Source organism: Miniopterus natalensis, chromosome 2 (genome assembly GCF_054644295.1).
Source record: "Miniopterus natalensis isolate mMinNat1 chromosome 2, mMinNat1.hap1, whole genome shotgun sequence".
Lineage (NCBI taxonomy): Eukaryota > Metazoa > Chordata > Mammalia > Chiroptera > Miniopteridae > Miniopterus > Miniopterus natalensis.
Window position 1 is genome coordinate 159153655 of NC_142082.1, and position 20040 is coordinate 159173694.

Genomic DNA, 20040 nt, shown 5'->3' on the forward strand with positions numbered 1-20040 from the left:
TAGAAGCGAGTGCATTCCTATCCCTGAACCACGCTATATTTCTCAGATCTTAAACAGGTCACTATTAAGAATTTTCAGTGTTTTCTTCTCTACACCAATTTTTAATAATTAAGACATGTATCTCACCCTAGCATTTAAAAAGACATTTTGCCCTGGCTGGTGTGACTCAGTTGGTTGGAGCATTGTCCCATATACCGAAAGGTGGCAAGTTCAATTACTGGTCAGGGCACATACACAGGTCAGGGGTTCTTTGCCAGATTGGGGTTCTTATGGAAGGCAACCAATGGATGTTCTCTCTCTCTCTGTCTCTCCTCCCCCTCCCTCTCTCTAAAATCAATAAGCATATCCTCGGGTGAGGATTTTAAAAAAAGACATTTCACTCACTTCTGCTGCCTAATCCCACTTGTTTGTTTTTTTAAAAATAAAACCCAAAACTCCCCTAAGAGTGCTTTCTATTATCTTATACAATTCTCATTCTTAATTTCTGTATTCTGCTTTCCAACACTTCTTGATCAAAACTGCATTCTCAAAGTTCCCTAATATCCTGTTAATCACTAAACCCAAAGGCATTCCCCATGGTTTTTGTCCCTTGAAACTTCGTGTGTGGCCTTAGTGCTCTTCTGGGGGTAGCCCGATGGCGCACCACGTCTGACTCTGCATCAGTTCTCCTTCCGCTGGTCTCCAGTGAGCCCACCTGGTGCTTTAACTCTCTCACCAGGCTCTTCCCCGAGGGGCAGCCTTTCTTCTGTTTTTCTCGTCTAATGTTCTTCTTCCAGGATCTACCCACCAATGTCGTTCGATGGCCACATGATTAGCATTCCCAAATTGACATCTGCTCTAATCTGGCTATAGGGCGCCAGAGGAGAACCTCGAGTATTGTCTGGAATTCTGTTTGGGATTGTCACCTTCACTTCCCACTTAACTTCGCTTAATGCATCATGCTCCCTGTACACTGGTCTGTGTTAATAGCATTAACCCTTCGAGTTCTGGGTTTCAAATTCTTCTCACTTCCTCCTCATATCTAATCAATAATGTACGACATTCCCTGGTTCATTCCTTCACAGTAGTTCCTGCAACAGTCCCCAGTTAATAAGTGTTTATCAAGCAGTTACAAAGAAGATTCACATACATCCAGATCGTCCCACATGCTGCTACTTCAGACTTTTACTCAAGCTTTCCCATCCACCTTTCCCTCTTTTTGAACTTCTAAAACCTTACCCACCCTTGCAGGCTCACCTCAGATACCAGCAACTCTAAGAGGGACCTCCGTTCTACTAGGGATAAATACTCTGTCCAACCTAAACCTCTATCACTCTTTGTTTATATATTGAATATTACATCTACCAGTCTGAATTATATGCAAATTATATACAGGGTGGGGAAAAAGTAGGTTTATAGTTGTTTGTATGGAAAAGAATATAATAATTAATAAATATCACAAGAAAAAACTGTTTCACAGACTCACAACTGTAAACCTACTTTTGCCCCACCCCGTATTTAAATATTGCTCTGTTTCCAACCATAACTTGTGAGCTCTTGGAAAGCAGTAACCTTGTCAGTCAGTTTTTCTTCAATGTCAGACCTATACATAGTCAGTACTTAAAATCTATCTTCACTGAAACTAAACTGAGATGGAATTTGAGCAAGGCCTTGGGATATTAACAAAATATTAAGAGATCTGTGTTCAAGTGCAGTTTGTCTGAAATTCCTTTAGAATGACGACTGAAAGGCATCTTATAGTCCAAGGAAATAATAGCAAGATAAAGAAGAATCAGTGATATAAAACATACACACAATGTCTTTTTGTCCCAATAGGAATTAAAATTAGGTAAGAGGTTATTACTTAATGCTTAATTTTTTAATCTGAAATTTCCCCCCAAAAGCTTTTTGTTGTAGTTGTTATTGTTTTTATTTTTTGGTGTGTGTTTTGCTTTTTACCTTGGTGTGCTACATTTAGAATACTTATTTAGCTAGTTGAAAGGCCTAAGGAAGACCTTGATGCTGATTATGGTCATTCATGCAAGAATGTTTCAATGCGTTTGCTGTTTAGAATCACCTCAATCTTTCAAATATCATCAAATGTTATTTATTTTGAGTGTGTATGTAGAATTCTGAAGTTTTATAACTATGTGCAATACACTAAACTGAAAAAAAATTCATTCTGGGATTTTTATGTTTAAAGTTATCATAAATAATGTTGTACTTTTATAAAAATTTTTTTTCTGACTTATATTGAGAGAGAGACCAGTCCAAAGCTGAAGATAAATTATATTCCGATAAATCATAACAGGAGTAAATATTACATATTTTAAACAACCATTTTTTAATGTAACACTACATTACTTTGAAGGGACATGCCCTCAGCAAGTTACTTGGCATGTTTGAATATTGAATGTCTTTAGTGGCAGTAATCAGAAACCATGGAATTTCTTATTTGTGCTCATCTTTACTTTTTGCTGTTGTTATTGTTAATCCTCACCGAAGGACATTTTTTCCATTAATTTTTAGAGAGAGTAGAAGGGAAGGAAGGAGGAGGGGGAGAAGCGTCAATGTGTGAGGGAGGCACAGCAATTGGTTGCCTTCTACACACACTCCAGCCTGGGTGGGGATCGAACCTGCAACCCAGGTATATGCCCTTGACCGGAAATCAAATTCGAGACCCTTTGGTGCGCAGGCCGACACTCTAATGACTTAGCCACGCAGGCCAGTGCTCATCTTTACTTTCTGTTGGTTTAGAATCACAAAACATCTAACATACATTAATGTCATCATTTCATTAATGACTTTTCCACAAATTCTGATTTAAAATATTACTGATATGGACACAGAGTTGCTGCCAGAGAAAAAGGAGAAGTGAGGGGTAGGAAAAAGCAAGTCACAAATTCTTTTGGATAATCTAAACTGATAATGAACAAAAGTAAAATGACAGCTATTCAAGTATCAACGCGAAACAACCGACTGACTTGGTTTTCTTTTCCCAGGGACCTCAATTAAAAAGTTAACCACGCAAACGTAATGTCAGCACAGGCCCACGTCAGCGCTGTAAAACACTTGGGAGAATCTCACATTCCACAATGAACTTTCATGGACAGCACTGCACATTCAACTCTTTTTAAACTGTATTTCTTAGCAGTAAGTGCAAAATGTGAGCAGCAGAGGTAAAAATGTCCCACCTATTTAATTTTCCTTTGGCATGTTTATCGCCAGGTAAACACAGGCTGCTATGGGATAAATTATTTTTATATTTCTTCACAAAATATCCTGGGAGGAGAGATAATTTTCTGAGGGTAAAAACTCAGCCTTTATTCTGTCAGGCAAAGTAATTATGGAAGCAAAACAAATCCACATTGTCTAATTAGGTCATTAAAAAGCATGAATGCGTCATGGAAGCTTTTCTCCTTGCCTAAGACATAAAGTAAGACAATGAAAACAGTCTGGTAATATAGAAAGGTTTAGAATTTGTTTCTTTTCAAAATAATAGGTCCTTTCATCTTTCTGTTTCCCTAAGACGAAGACAGTTAATTTAGAGACAAAATCTGTAATTAGTTCAGGGTTTAGTCTGATTATATTTCAAAATATTTAACCAAACACAGGAAGATAGAGAAAAGAAAATACATAGAAAAATTATCAAAGGAAGTGAATAAAATCAAGAGAGTGAGTCGCTGATCAAAATGTGTTGGGCAGAGACAAGCTGAGTATAAAATCTGCATTCAGAGAAATGCAGCCAATCTGGGACACCAGGAAGCTCTTAGGAGGGATACACTGGCTTCTGCCTCTGGGACTTGAAACCAGGCTTTAATTATAGCTAACTTAAGTAAAAACAAATGGCATGATTATATTGCCTCTTCCTCTCTCTACTTCTTATTATTTTTTTGAGTCTTAGAAATCTCACGGCTCAAAGTGTTAGAAACCAAATGCAAAAAAGGAAAGGAAAAAACAAACAAAACTTACCTGTGATCCTCTTGGCCCTCGCTTGTGATCCCATTCTGAATGCCCCATGAGCTGTAAGAGAATAGAATAATTACAGTAAATTAAATGAGACTTATTTTACACGGCAAATATTTTTACTCTTTCTTTTAAAGAATTAGGATTTTGAAATGTATGTTTTCATAGTAATGTATTAAATAGCCATCATGAATAAATTGAACGCACATAAAGAAATAAACTTCTGGTTTAATAGGTAATGTTTCAATTGCTGGTAGTTTTGAAGATATTTTGATATCACTGTGTGACAAAAAGAGTTTGCTAATGTATAGTTTTATAGTTCATCGTCAGGAACATCCTGGATAGATGCTAATCCGTGTTAAGCTTCATCTGCATATCATTAAGCTCCTAGTTTATTAGGAAAATATGCCAAAGAAATCCACTAGTGTAGCTTTATCTATTGTCATAAATGGTAAAAACCAGAAGGCCAAAATATTTCAATAATTCTTAGTTCTGTTTTGATAATATCACAGAAATAAGAGTGTTCTACAGAGCAAAATTTTTTAATGTGAAAGAAGCCCCAAAGTCACCATGCAGATTTTCATAAAACAGAGACTACAAAACATTACGAAGCTATTCCCATTGTTGTAATAGCCCTGAGCTACTCTGCTTACCTGGCATATTTACTTATTGAAAATAACATTTAACTAGAGGAACATTAAGAAAATACAAAATATGGACTGAGAGGAATAAAATGTTACTCAGTTGTCCAGTACACTCACTACGCATGAGTGCTCCTGCCACTAATCCAGCATGCTAATAAAACAGACTATACAACACATTTATGCACACTATTTTCTCCATATAACAGCACGACTCCAGTAGATGTGATGCCAAAGAAACAACTGTTCACAAAGCAACAGAAAATAATATACCTTAGAACATTATTAAGAAATGTTTGGTAACAACATACAAAACATGGTAAAGCTTTGCTGATGGTCATACAACGCTCCTGGTGAAGAAGACTGAATTCTATAAAAATTTTAAGTGCTCAGTTCTACCCAAATTTACAGGTTTACCTCAATTTCAATCAAAAGCTAATCGTACTTTTCAAGAAAATTAAAAAAACAATAACCTAATTTTATCTGAGAGAATAAACTTATAAGAATCAGAAAAATGTTAGGAGAGATAAAAATACCATAGTGGTTGTTAAAAGATATTATAATATTTAACCGAATTATGGAATAATGACTAAAGACTCAAAATATAAATGAATGAGATGTAGTCAACATTTCATTTTTGAAGTGAACTCAAGGATGTGTAGCAACAAAATGTGAAAAAGAAAATTCAAAAATCAGTGAGCATTTTCTGCACTATTCAACAAATGAAAGGAGAGAAATAGAGTTTTGGGGCTGAACCTTATCGTATACACAAAAAAAATTCTAGGGAGATAAAAAGATTTAAATTTTAGAAAGATGAAACTATCAGTATGAAATAGAATAAAATCCAGGCATATCCTACCTTAGAGTGTAAATAGATTTTCTAACTTAATAATAATAATAATAATAATAATAATAATAATAATAATAAAAACACAGAGGATCAATCAATCTAACTACATAAAACCTTTGAATGTTAGCACAAATGCCACATTGGCAAAATACCTGCAGTAAACAAATAATATATCTTCAGTATATTAAGAGCGCTACCAAATTCAAAGAAACAAAATCCTAGTGATAACAGGGAATTTTCAGATGACAATTTACAGAATAAATATCAATAGTCAGTAGACTTATGCAAAAATTTAATTTGAATGGAAGTAAAAAATTCAGTATAAGTAACAAAAAACTACTATTTCCTATTAAATTAGCAAATTAATAATGTTGAATATTGGTGAGGATTTAATGAGACAAGTGACATATATATTGCTAGCACTTGGCAAAAAAATACACACACACATAAACACATAGATACACACTACATATATATATATTTCATATATAAAAATGTAATAGCAATTTTAATACATATTACATACTCTTTAAAATTCATGTCCTTTGTACCAGTAAATCATATGTAAAAATCCAGTAATTACAATGTTTTATCACAGTGTTATCTAGCAAAAGGGAAACTATCCAATAAATTATAGTATAGAAAACAAACACACACACACATATACCTCAATTATATATATATATATATATATATATATATGTCAAATATACATAACATATGTATATTAATTAAAATTTGGCTTTCAGGGCCTTTTCAAAAAATTACATGAGGAACACTCATGGTGAAAAATGTAACATAGTAATTTTAAATTTCTCATTTTTGGTAAGACATAGTCAATTATTGTAAGCCTTGGAAGTTAAAACAATAATTTAATTATAGTTTAGCTAGCACATAAGTTTGGGTAAATTAGCCCAGATAATCATCACATAAAATTGAATGTTCACAGTGTTGCTATTTCTTTAATGCTTTTTAAAAAAAATAATTCTGGATTTATTGGTATTATACCTGCTAGTAAATATTAATTAATACTAATTTAAAGTTGACTGTAATAAAGTTAGCAGACACTAGTCAACCAGTGAAATAGTCTGATTTAGAAACATATAAATTAGGACACTTAGTTGTTCACTAGAGCTATCAAAAATAATTCTTGACACATTTCAGTCATCTGCCTCATTGAGGCCTTGGATTATCTTTCATTAATAATAGGGAGAGGAGATGCTTGTCTTGCAAACTTTAAAGAGATGGTAAACTTGAGCACTAGGCTGTTAGAGCAAAAATGATTTTTAAGCATAAGTCTTACCATTTCTTTTCCCTCACTGTTTAATCTTCTGAAGAGAATACTTTCTAAAAGTCTGTTATGACTATCATTCTCATTGTGAATGAGTTTAAACTAACAAGGTAACTTGGTAAATTCTACTGTGTATGAGCATCACAATAAAAAGAGGTAAATAAATCTCACAAACACGAATTGTAATCCACAATATACTGCTTTAAGAGAATATTTGATGATGAACAGTAGTAAATCAAGAAGGCAAACATTTAGCCAGGATCAGAACTAAAATCGGAAAAGTGTGGAATTCTCTCCCCTCTGCCATTAACTATCTTATAGATGATGATTTTTAGTCAAAGAACAAAAACATTCAAAATGATCATCACTTGCTACAAGATAAATTTGTTAATTTACAAACCAGAACTTATAAAATAAACCTCCAAAAATTTAATCTAAATCTGACTTTTTCCTTTGAAGTATAAAACAGTTAAATTGGCCAAAATTTATGTATCAGAGATAGTTATTTCCCAGAATTATACAAGAGATGAATGAGAGAGATTTAGGGTAAAGAAACTCTATTCTATTATAGTAGTATATTTTAATATCATATTTATATTATATTTTAATGCTCTGAGTTGACCAAACATGTGATATTTTTAAATGTATACTATTACTACTTTCTTCAAAGTAATGAAAAGTTGTAGAAATCTGCATGCTAAGTAAAATATAATCTAAACAGGAATGAACTTTGAAATGATAAATGCGATACCAGAATGTTCTTGTCCAATGGAAATCAACAGAATATTTTTCCCTTTGCACTTGAGGAAATCATACCAGAGTTTTACCAGTAAAACTCTACTTTGAATTAAAATAATCTGAGCCAAAAATCAGCATTAATTATTTCAGTTGGTGTTATGTGACTGGTTATACTATTTTTTGTAATTTGTTTTTTAAATGCAGAGAAAGGTGGTGGTGGTGGTGGGGTGCTGGATAGGATGTCGGGTCCCTATACCTCTCCATACCTGGCACAGATGGGGTGTTGGGTGGAGAGTGGGGAAGTGAGGATGAGCTTCAAATTAGCACATGTAGCATATGAATATTTATCCTACTTGCTTATAGAATTTATTTTGCTGCCATAAGAGCACTGTCCTCAGATCATGAACCAAAGACTAAAATAAGCAGAATGTTTTTAATAGTCCTTAAAAAAGAAAAAAAAATACACAAACTAATACAAAATGATATTGAATGTAATATATATATATACATATATACATATATAATATATATATATACACACACACACACACATATACTTTTGATTAAATGAAAAACATGGTTAAGATGGTAAATTCTATGCTATGTTACCACAATCAAAAAATAAATGCAAGAAAACGCTGTACCAGAAAAGAAAAACACCCATAGTGTGATTAAACTGCCTGACTCATTTATTATTACAGATATTTACATTAAAATGAAGCACTTGGCAACTGGTACATCTTCCTGTTAAAGAAGAACCACAGGGCTAAACGTTTTAGGACCTACAGAGGCATCTCCCTAACCCCACTCTCTTGACTAATGATGAAGACAAATGAAAAGAATTGTTTGGTTATAATAAATAGTAAAAACGAGAGATTGCACGATGAAGCCCATGAATTTCAGAATTAAGCGCAAACTGATGTTGATGTTATATTAATGAGAAAGTCAAAACATCCTTTGAATCAAACAGGTAGGATTAGTATTGAATTGCAGATGACCAAAGTAATCATCTGACATTTTCATGGGATTAGATAAAAGACAGAAATGGGTCGTGGCCAATGAGAAACAGAGGTTGAAATTGTGGAATTATTATTTTCTTTTTGCAACTGAATTCATCTGGACTAAGCTTTCAAGATCAACAAGTAGCAGCATGATATCTAGGCAGTTCTGGGAAAAGGGACGACGTTTATTAACATGATACAATACTGGTTTTGGAGGAGGAATACATGATTTTAAGATTACTTATATAAAGGTGCTGGAAATGTGAAACACAGGGGAGGGGACTGAGACTGAGACTAGAAAAATGAATAAAAAAGTAGAAAATTGAAATATATTCTGGTTGACAAAAAGCACACGGCTGCTTGACTGAGGAAGGAAAAAACCACATTTGTCTCTCACCATCTATAAAAGATACTCTCTTGGCTATTTCACTGTGATTACTCCTCTGGGCCACAACATTCTAATAAGCATCTTACCAGAAGGTCTGGGGATGGATAGGTCACCAAGGTCATGCCCTCACATGGCAAACAAAATCTTGTCATCTGATGAAGAAATTCTCTTAAAAAAAAAACAACCAAAAACCAGTATCCTTCCTCCTTCCTCAGCCCCCATTAATATCGGGAGAGGCAAAACGAAGACCCTTATATTTATTCGTAGGAAACAAGTATACGTCCTTGAAAAGAAACACAATCCGTTACATAAAGCATTTGGAAAACCCTAACTTCCTTGACACTGAGTCATTTTCATCCTTATGGAATAAATTCTTCTCTCTCTCACTTTTATTTTTAATAATAAATTTCTACATCACAGCCTTCAGCTAACAGTATGTTACACGGCACTGAGTGCCAAGGAAAACAGAGCTGCTGCCAGACGCAAAATTTAAAAAGTTCACAGGAGAAGCAAAGGAGAAGTCAGCATGGAAACAAAACGGTTCCACCCAAGCAGAGATATTTTTAATGAGAGCATGAGAAAATGAAGATAGTTGAAAATATATTCCTGTAGGTAAATTATTTTCCTTCCTTGTTTATATAGTTTTTCCCTCTACTAGTTTCTTCTCTTGTTTTTTGTTTGTTTATATAAAAGTCAATGCCTTTTTAGGGGCATCTTGGAAGAAAAAATTCACCCTAGCTATTATGGATGAAAGCTGCAGGAGAACCATGACTAGTAGAAAATGATTCTTTGCATGTACTTAAAAAAGCAAAAGGCTTCAGATATGAAAAAGGGTAATGGTGCCGAGTGACAGTCACCACTTCTTGTCCTCCCATTATTCTCAGGAAAACTACATTCTTCTATTTCACTTGTTAAAAATTACTAAAACATTCTTTGGAAATGCATAGAAATGCATATAAAGGTGTAAAAGTTATCACACAACCCAAAAATTACTAAAACATATTTTTGAAAATGTATAAAAATACACATAAAGATGTAAAAGTTATCACACAACCCCCTCTTTTTATGTCATCCCATCCTCACTAAATAAACATTTACCATATGCCTACTCCGTTCAAGAAACGGTTCTATGCACCACCTACTTACGTCAGTGAACAAACCAAGATTCATCCCGAGCCTCCTGGCTCCTGCAATTCTAGTGCAGGGAGATCAAACAAACAAACAAACATATGATGGGCCAGATGATGATAAAGCTCTAAAGAAGTCTGGGGTAGGGTAATGGCAGGTAAGGGCTGGGAAGGAACTAATGTATACAAGTAGATCAGGGAAGTCCTTTCTGAAAATGTGATATTTTAGCAGAGAAGCATATGAAGTGAGAGGGCCAGACACACAGGTATCTGGGGAACAGGCATGTCGGGCTGAGCAAACGGAAGCTTCAAAGACCTTGGGATGGGCGGAGGAATAGTACATTTTAGTTACTTTAAGCCAAAATTTTTAACAGGGTTGGGTCTTTTTAGCCATAGATATATATTTCGTATTTATTCCCTTTCACTGATATAAAATTGTCCAAAAGTTAATCATTAGCTCTATTAATTAAAAATTACAAAGTACATTCACCAGAGAAAAACAAATGGACCGGGGATTCTCCCTTCCTCAAACTCTTACTCGATTTCATTCAATACAACAAGAATTTGGGGAGCACGTACCACACCCCTTAGATTAGTCAGAGTTCATAGCATAGATCTGCTGGCCCTTTACATGTGTTTTGTTTTTCAAAGTCATAAAATGCATCTCTTTTAACCCTATTTACTATGCTAGGCATGGAACTTCTAATTTGATAAGCAAATTAAAGCTCCTTTGCCCCTGGCATGCTCCCTTTGGATTCTTCCCTTGGCATACACTTTTTTTTTAAACGTCTTTACTACTTACGTTTTCTCTCTCCAGAATTCCATGTGGAAAGATGGGCTTGGACTGCTCGCTTCCCTGCCCACAGGGCTTACCGAGTGACAGTCTCCTGGCCTGGAAAGACCTGTGACTGACAGCTTAGGCCAGTTCAGCTCCTTGCAGGAAAACTCTTATCCTTGGTGTAGTTTCCCTTTTCCTCGTTGCCCACGGAGCAAGAAGGCCAAGGCTGCATTGCCCTCTGCAGAAAACAGGCACTGCAAGTCTGCATTTGGCTCAGGCCTTAGCCCAAAGGTGTTAACAGAATCCCTGAGGCTCCCACACATTGTCACCCAACCCTCCTGGGTTCCACGTGGGGTTTGGGGCCTAGGAAGGCCTAATACAAATGGTACTAAAAAAGACTGAACCTCCTTAATAATTAAATTTACAAACTGGGGGACTCCACATGCTTCCTTTGGGGAAACCAAAGGTATCAGCAGCAGCCTCGGTTCTCAGCCACAGCCCACATCCACCATCGTCGCTTCACCACACCACACCCCAGGCCCATTTCACTCTGCAGTAACGTCAAACGACGGGATGCTACTGAAAACTCCATGCGGAAGCAGGACATGGTCATATTACACAGAATACCACGAAAAGCCACAAAATATCCATCAGAGATCTCCAAGGGTATTACAAAGATTTTTTGTTGTTGTTTTTTGTTTATTTTTTTGGCAGCCATCACCACCTCTTGCCCTTTACTCTTGGGGTGGGGCAAGGAAGTGAGTCTTTCAGCTGACTGATCCCAGCCTTTAATGCCTTGAGGACCTTTGCCAGAATCCAAATATCTTTTTATCATTCCCAGAAAAATTTAGCTTTCTCCCATTCTCCTCATCTTGAATCTTCAGACAAATTGGCAGAAAATAAAAGATTCTTTAGAATTGACCCTCCTTGGAAAGCACTAAGAGCCTGAAAACAGTAAAGCACTGAAAGACTGAAATTAAAGGGTACATTTTCCTTTCGCAGTTGGTGATAACTACCTAAATTCCATCCACTGGGCAGAGAACAAACCCCTGATCCTGACTCTTAGAGTTGCAACCCAGCAGCCAGTAAAAATTTTATAAATATTAGGGAATTAGAAGAGAAATCCAAATATGCTGTAATTTGAAATCCCAGACTCTACTGCAAGTTCTGTTTCTATTTCAGATAATGATGTTCCCACATTCTGATTTAGAATGTTTCCATAATTCTATTTCTGTCCCTGTTATCATAATGACAATCACCACCCTAAACCTATATGTGGCCACTGATGCTATAAGGCTTCCATTATTTTTACTTAATATATCTTGACTATCTTGATTACATAGAATTTTTGTACTTTTATTGGTACTACTAATAACGCAATCACATCCGTCTTGTGCCGAAACATGCTGAGATACTTTATAAAAAAATGGTAATAGAGCAAAATAAGCTTGTAAAATTCTGCATACTATAATTACTTCTTGGATAGTCCCACATATTAGCATTGTTAAAATCTGGGGGCGTCCTAAAGCAAAGGATCTTAATTCAACTAAATATTTCCAAAAGTATTTGACTATAAAACGTTTTGTTTCAAAAGAGATGAACAGTTTTCCATGGAACACATTTTAAGAAACATTTTTTACAGTTTTCTAGTTGCTTTTCTTATACATTATTTTCTTTCATCATTATCAAAAAATAGAGTCATATGATCACTATTTTATGGATATAGAAATGAATTAAAAGAGGTGAAGTTATAACATAACTAGCCAGTGGTTAAACATGGATTATGTTAAGTGAAATAAGCCAGTCAGAGAAAGATAAGTACCATATGATTTCTCTTATATGTGGAATCCAATGAACAAAATAAAGTAACAAACAAAATAGAAACAGACTCACAGATACAGAAAACAGACTGACAGCTATGAGGGGAGGGGGTTGGAGGGTGAGTGAAAAAGGTGAAGGGCATAAGCAAAACACACAGATGATTGCCAGAGGGAAAGGGGGGTAGGGGGAGGTAGAAGAGGGCAAAGGGGGGATAAATGGTGGCGGAAGGTTACTTGACTTTGGGTGGTGAGCTCACGATGCAGTATACAGATGATGTGCTGAAGAAGAAAAAGACATGAGATTTGATTTGTGTTCATGAAAGTCATGATAGTTAACATGATGGATTTACTTCTCAAAAATTCATTTTTCACTCTCTAGTCTCCACCTCCTTTTAAAAAACAACTTTTGAGTAAAAGAAGAAGTTGATTTATCTGAAAATCCTATGTAAATACAATAAATTCATGATATTTTGAAATGTTGGCTATGCAATAAACTCAAAATGTATAGAATATTACATGTCAGATGTATAGTTATATTAAATTCTCTGTTAGCACATATCATAGTACACATTATTTATTCTTGCATTCACCTGCTTGATATTCATTCAAACATTATTTCAACAACTATTTATTGGGTACCCACTGTATATCTAGCTCCATGCTCTATGCAAACATAACAAATGTTGAGCTTGCCAACCCAGAGGCACCACAGGATCCTGAAGTACCTTCTGAGTCATTAATAAAGGTGTAGCATAGTAGTTCAACATGTGGGCTCGAGAGACCGGATTGAGTGGTTCAAATCCCACCTCTGACATGATATTCAGTCTTACTAGATACAGAACCTTGGACAATTTACTTAATGTCACTTTGCTTTAGCTTCCATATCTCTAGGATATAGATAATAATAGCACCTAATTCATGTGGGGTTTCGTTGTATTAAATGAGTCATTGTATAAAGAAGGTTTAATATATAGTACCTAGTACATAGCAATGACTCACTGAATGTTAGCTATTATTTCTATCACTGTTAATAATTACATAATATTTTCTGGTATTATTGAATTCTAATTCTTCAAGAAAAATATAATTCTCATTACATATATGGTAATATTTTATTAAGTGACAATGGGACAAATGCATTCTTTGACTATGCCAACACAATTTACAAAATTTGATCAAATTTACAAGTAAAACAAAACTTCATGCATCATTACTCAGAGTAACATGTAACACATGTACATGACTAGAAAGTCTAGTGAGTCTACTGAATCAGATTCAGATTTATTTTCTGCGTAACAATTGGAAAACTAAAATTTTAACATTACTAGGTCACCGTGGTGAAGAGAGGCATGCAGAAATGAGAAATCTTCCTGAGCCATAGAAAAAATAGCAAAAGACGAAGAATCACCAATAACAAATGCTTGAAAAGATCAGCTGAGGGAAAAGCTACATGAGAGTCTGTTCAATGTGGAAAAAGACTTGCATATTCAGGGGTGCCATCTATTGGAAATATGGCCAAATTTCCAAAGCAAGTGAGAGGTCTGAAAAAACAAGCAAACAAAACAAAACTAACAAACAAAAAAACCCAAATCCATGTAAATGTTTCTAAAATAACCACAATAAAAATGGGTAGACATATATAATAAACTAACTACTCAGCCATAAAAAAGATATAATATTGCCATTTACAACAACATGGATGGATTTTGAGGATACTATGCTCAGTGAAATGAGTAGGATAGAAAGAGACAAAAAACATACAATTTCACTCATACATGGATTATAAAACAAAAAAGTAACAAATGAACTAACAAAATAAAACAAACTTACAGATACAAACAACAGAATGGTAGTTACCAGAGGGCAGAGGGGTGGGAGGACAGCAAACTGGATAAAGGGGATCAAATATACGGTAATGGAAGGAAACTAGACTATTGGTGTGAGCACACAAGAGTATATTATACAGGGTGTCCCCAAAACATGTATACACATGTTAACAGCCTATAGCTCAACTGATGTTTCTTTTCAGCCAGACTAAGCTTAGAACAAAGGAAATTCATCCTAAAATGCTACCAGAAGTTTGAAAATGCAATTGAGGTACAAACACTGCCTTTATAATTATTCAAAGTGTGTATGCATTTTTGGGACATGGGGAGTGGCCCCCAAAATGTATATACATTTTAACAGCTGATAACTCACTTAATTTTCACTCCTTTCAGGTTTAACTGATTTGAAATAATGGGTGAAGCCAGGCTAAGCTTTGAGCAAAGAAAATTTATCCACTAGAATCTTTTATAGGAATACATAAAAGATAAAGATAAAGTTTACAGTATAAAACCGGCAACTGTTGATGAACTAAGAGACCACAAATACTGAACGGAATGATTCTTGATGTTTGCGATTGATTCCATTGCTCCCGTTCTCAGCAGTGCCTGGGCCATAATGTTCATCAGTCTGAAAACAGGCATTGATGAAAAATTATTCATTTCTGTAGATTTTTTTAAATTTTGAAAATGAACTGTATGTTAATAAACACTGACTTTATAATCATTCAAAGTGTGCATACATTTTTGGGAACCCTATAGATATCAAATTACAATGTTGAACACTTGAAACTTATATAATGTTATTAACCAGTTTTACCTCAATAAAACAAAGCTTTTAAGTTTTGAGCAGCAAAACCAAGTGCAGTTTTCTTGTGAAATATTAAACAAGGCATTATGGCTTTAATTTATTAACTCTATCAACTTTAACTTCAGGTGAAACTCAAATCTCTGAGTAGACTGAATGTGACTATAAACCTTTATTTCAGTTAATTAAACTATCTTATGTATTATTTCTACTAATTTGGGTGAGTAAAAGTCATTTAAAAAATAAGTCTCATTTATTATTTCTAGCTCCTTACCTGTTGTTCTTAGAGTAGATCATGCTAGTATTTTTGTTTCCCTATTTATTCAGATTCCTTTTACGCAATGTCTCATCAAAGAACTCATTTAAGGCTATTTTCCCTAGAAAATTATTAAACCTCAGTCAAACTCACCAAGGCAACTTCATGAGACTATCTATAATTTATCTTCCCTTAGAAGAAAAATTTGGAAATCCCAGGGAAAATAATGAAATCCAGACAGAGCCTCAGTTGTGGCAAAAGCTGTAACTCAAAAGATGTATGAGGTATTGCATTTGGATAGCTTTAAGTATTTTTTTCTTTTTCTTAATCAAACATTCTCATATATGACACGTGGTGTAAACAACATACAATTTCTTAAATTGTAGCATTAAACTTTATAATATGTGCTGAAAAATAGGAAAATTACTTTGATCCCCAATAATTTACATTTGTGGACCTATGAAAATATAGATATATTATTACTTAGTTTATAAGCTGTTACATAGAGCAACGAAACTAAATCAGAGAAAAACTCTCTACTTAAATCATCTTAAAAGAAATGGTCTTAAAAACCAATACTGTGACTTTTAAAAATAAATCTCAATAATTCATGTGACTTAAACTGAACTCATCTTAAGTCTGATAAAGAACATCAAATACTGATTTCATTTTTATACAATTTCCTTTTAATGTGAAAGTTACATTTTTTCAAAAATGTTTTTTGTAAAGTCTTATTTTACTCAATGCTTAGCCACGGTTTTAAAGTAGAAATTAACTTTAATAATACATTTCTCATACCCAATATATCCAAAACATTATCATTTCAATATGTAATCAATATTTTTTAAAGGATGAATGAGACCTTCTACATTCTTTTTTCATACTAAGTCTCTGAAATTTGACGTAAGTGTAATTTTACACTTATCTTGATTGGGATAATAAACTTGAATTAGAAATAATTGCTATGTAGTTAAATTTCAAAAACTGAGAGTTGAAAAAGTAGATTCATATAAACACGTAATTCCAAACATACTTAAAAGTTTTCCAATAACAGAATCAAATATTAGTGCTTTTTTCAAGTACCCAAAAATGCTTTTCATAAAAACTTTTACGTCTTATTTTACTCAATGCTTAGCCACGTTTTTCATCAGTGCCAAGAAAACTTCAGCAGCATGACACACTCCTAAGGATCTTCCACGCTACTTCCTTCTCCATAAACAGCTTCACTTCGCGGGGGGCGGGGGGGCAGATTGACTAAAGTGGCAGAGAACAATATGTGCCACAGCCCCATTACACGTCCCTTGGGTGTCTTCTTTCCTCTGAACTTGGTATTGCTAAAATTACTTTAGTTCTACAGCCTAACAAAACTTGTGCATTTGTCCTCAGCTTCTTAAATGTCACTGGGAATAATTTATTTTAAGGCCTAGAGATACTCTCTTAGCCAAAGTTTAAGGTAAAGTATATCTATGCCCCCAAATTTTACCTAGCCCCTCAATTCTCCTTCATGGCTCCAAGGATCCGTTTGATAAATTGAAAGTAATTTTAGGGGTTGTTTGTACAACTAGTGTTCTTTTGCAGGAAAAAAGGTTACTTGGGAATTTATTCCCTTTGCAGGTGTATCATGTGGGATTCTAGGGATAAAGGGAAATAAATTGGAATATGAAATGAGGTGGAAAGGAAAAGGGAAGTGGGAGAAAAAAGGAAATGTATAGCATAAAATTGTTTGTATTTTTTTAACTGAGGTAGGTGGGATCGCAGGGGTAAGGAGGATTGCCCTCTGTCTGTGTTCTTACGTCAAGTCCCAGAGCTGAGGGACTTATTTACTTTTTCCTTTTCTTTCTTTTTTTTTTTTAAAGCAACTACTATGTACCGGAGCCTCTATTAAAGGCAAAACAAAAAAGAACTGAAGCAAATCTGGAGAAAAGAAACACAAGGAAATAGATAAATAGCTACTTAACAATAGCTATTAGGAAATCTCATTCTGGGTTGGAGAAGAGGAAGATTGATTGATGTGTCAATTTAACACTGACCTCGTCGATTTGAATCAATAACTTATACAGTGGATAGGATTCTTGCATATTTGATTATGTATCTAAATTGGAAACTCCCTGGGTTGTTTCTTCAAGGGGAGGAGGGCATCTTAAAGGAAGCATACAATTAAAAAATTTTTTTTCTTGCTTCCAACCACGACTTCGAATATTAAATGTTTCACCAAGAGTATTAGGATGATTTTCCTGTTAGCCTTCATTTCTTCTTTTTTTTGAAAGGGGGATGACTGTTCTTAGGCTGTTTCTGGCTGCAGGGTGTGTACAAAATGCCCCAGAGAGTATCCTTAGAAGACAGCCAATTCAATTCTTCAGAATCAATAAATTACACAACGTCTAGTCTCAACTTGAAAAGCATAGCCAAACTGGACTGCCCAGCTTGAGTTTGTAATGATTTTCCTCTTTCAAGCTATTATTATTCTAAACTTAAAGAATATTTATTTTTTGCAAGTTCCATAATTCAAAAAGTTCATTAAAACTAGAACCCCTTTGAATAATCCACTTTATTACTTATTACACAAAGACAATTTTAACCTCAAAAAACAGTCAAAAGTATAACACTGTATTGTCATTAAGGGAAGACTACAGACTGAAATTTCTTGAAATCAAATTCCAATTTCACTCTTACAAGCTCCATGAACCTGGTTAAGTTACTTTATCATTTCTAGGTTCAGTTTCCTCATTTGCAAAATGTAGATAATAATATTAGCCCTTCATATAATTTTTATGAAGATAAGATGAGATAATCACTTTAAGACCATTCAATAGCTTCCTATTTATTTTAGAATTAAATTTGAACTCACTGCTATAACGTACAAGGTTTAGATACTACTAATCCTGCCTAAAATAAATTTTTCCATTTCTTAGCACTGTAAGCTCATTCCCATCCTTCAGGTTTCATCTCAAGTAACGCCTTCCAAGAGCCACTTTCCATCACTGACCAATCATCCACCCATCCATCCTTCCATCCATTCAATCAACTACTCATTCATCAAACATAAACAAATGTATACTGAGCACCTACCCTAGGCTGGGCTTGGTACTAGGTACTAAGTACTGGGGTCACTCTGCAGCATGACCATCTGTTTCCTGCTTTTATTGCAATCGGAAGTGATTTTGTTTATTTATTTCATTACGGTTTATTGTCTGTTTCCCATTTGAGTAAGTGCATTTTAGACAGCAGAACCCTTGCTGGTCTTATTTGCTATGTGCACTCTGCCTGACACCCATTAAGGGACTCAATAAATATTTGTTTAAATAATGACTGACTGATTCATTCAGAAGAAAATTAAATAAGGGAAATCAGCTTGTTAGGACTTTAAATAATGTGGAGACGACGCAAATTTCTATAGTTGTGAAAGTAATTCCTGGTCCTCAATTTCATTCTGACTATAGAGTTCTCTTGCTAGAAATAAAGCATCTTATGAGATATTGTCAAATTATAATGAATAAAATGGATATGATTTTCATTTTTAAATTCTGTGGCACCTCTTGATGGAAATGTAGGCAGCCTGCCCAGCCAGGCATGGCTCAGGGGTTGAGCATGGACCTGGGATCCAGGTGATCGATCGGAGTTCAATTCCCGGTCAGGGCACATGCCCGGGTTGTGGGCTCGATCAATGACTCTCTCATCATTGATGTTTCTATCTCTCTCTCTCCCTCTCCTTTCCTCTCTCTGAAATCAATGAAGATGTATTTAAAAGGAAAAAAAAAAAAAAGGAAAGGAAAGGAAAGGGAAAAAAAAAGAAAAGAAAAAAAGAAAAGAAAAGAAAAGAAAAGAAAAGAAAAGAAAAGAAAAGAAAAGAAAAGAAAAGAAAAGAAAAGAAAAGAAAAGAAAAGAAAAGAAAAAAGAAAGGAGAAAAGAAGACAGCCTGAGGTGCTGCAAACACAGGGATGCAAACAAGAGTACATAAGTAGTAAAGATGATTTACCCCTTTGCTCTAACTCAGATATTTGTACCTCTCAATCCTTGCTTTATGTGGCCAAAGACTGCTAGTTGCCCACGCCAGATACATCTTACTCTTCTTTCTTCGATACAGAACCCCAATTTTCTTTCTTTAGAGACAGCAATGTGCCCAGCCTAGAAACTATATTTCCTAACCTCCCCTCCATTACAGAACAGAAAGCCATGGGACATAGTCTTGGCCAATAAGAAGTAAGCAGAATTCATCATGTGAAGCTTCCATTAAAACTCTTTAAAATGGGGAGATCCAACATAGCAGCAGAATAAGTAAAAGGTACAATCACCTTTGCCCAGGGCCAAACTGAAATTACAACTAAATTATAGAGCAATCAGCCTGAATAACCAACCACAGACTAGGTGAACAGAAGTCTTATAACCAAGGATTTACAGAAGAAGGCACATCAAGACTGATAGGAAGGGCCGAGACAGAAAAAAACTGGCCCAGCACCCACGTTTGGAGGTTGAGAATGTGGAGGGGTAGCTCAGCTGTAAAGGTTCCCTTAAGGACTGTGGGCTCTCACCCTCACACTGGGCTCCCCAGCCCAGAGCCCCAGAGCCCCAGAAAG

The 20040-nt window shown here is 34.9% G+C and overlaps 1 protein-coding gene across 1 annotated transcript in view; it reads right to left on the reverse strand.

Annotated features, from left to right (window-relative positions):
- Nucleotides 1-20040, reverse strand: part of PDE3A (phosphodiesterase 3A) — a 258613-nt gene that overhangs the window by 92104 nt on the left and 146469 nt on the right. Inside the window, exon 2 of the mRNA XM_016197413.2 lies at nucleotides 3952-4002. Coding sequence (XP_016052899.2) covers nucleotides 3952-4002 — 51 coding nt within the window. The remainder of the gene's footprint in view (nucleotides 1-3951; nucleotides 4003-20040) is intronic.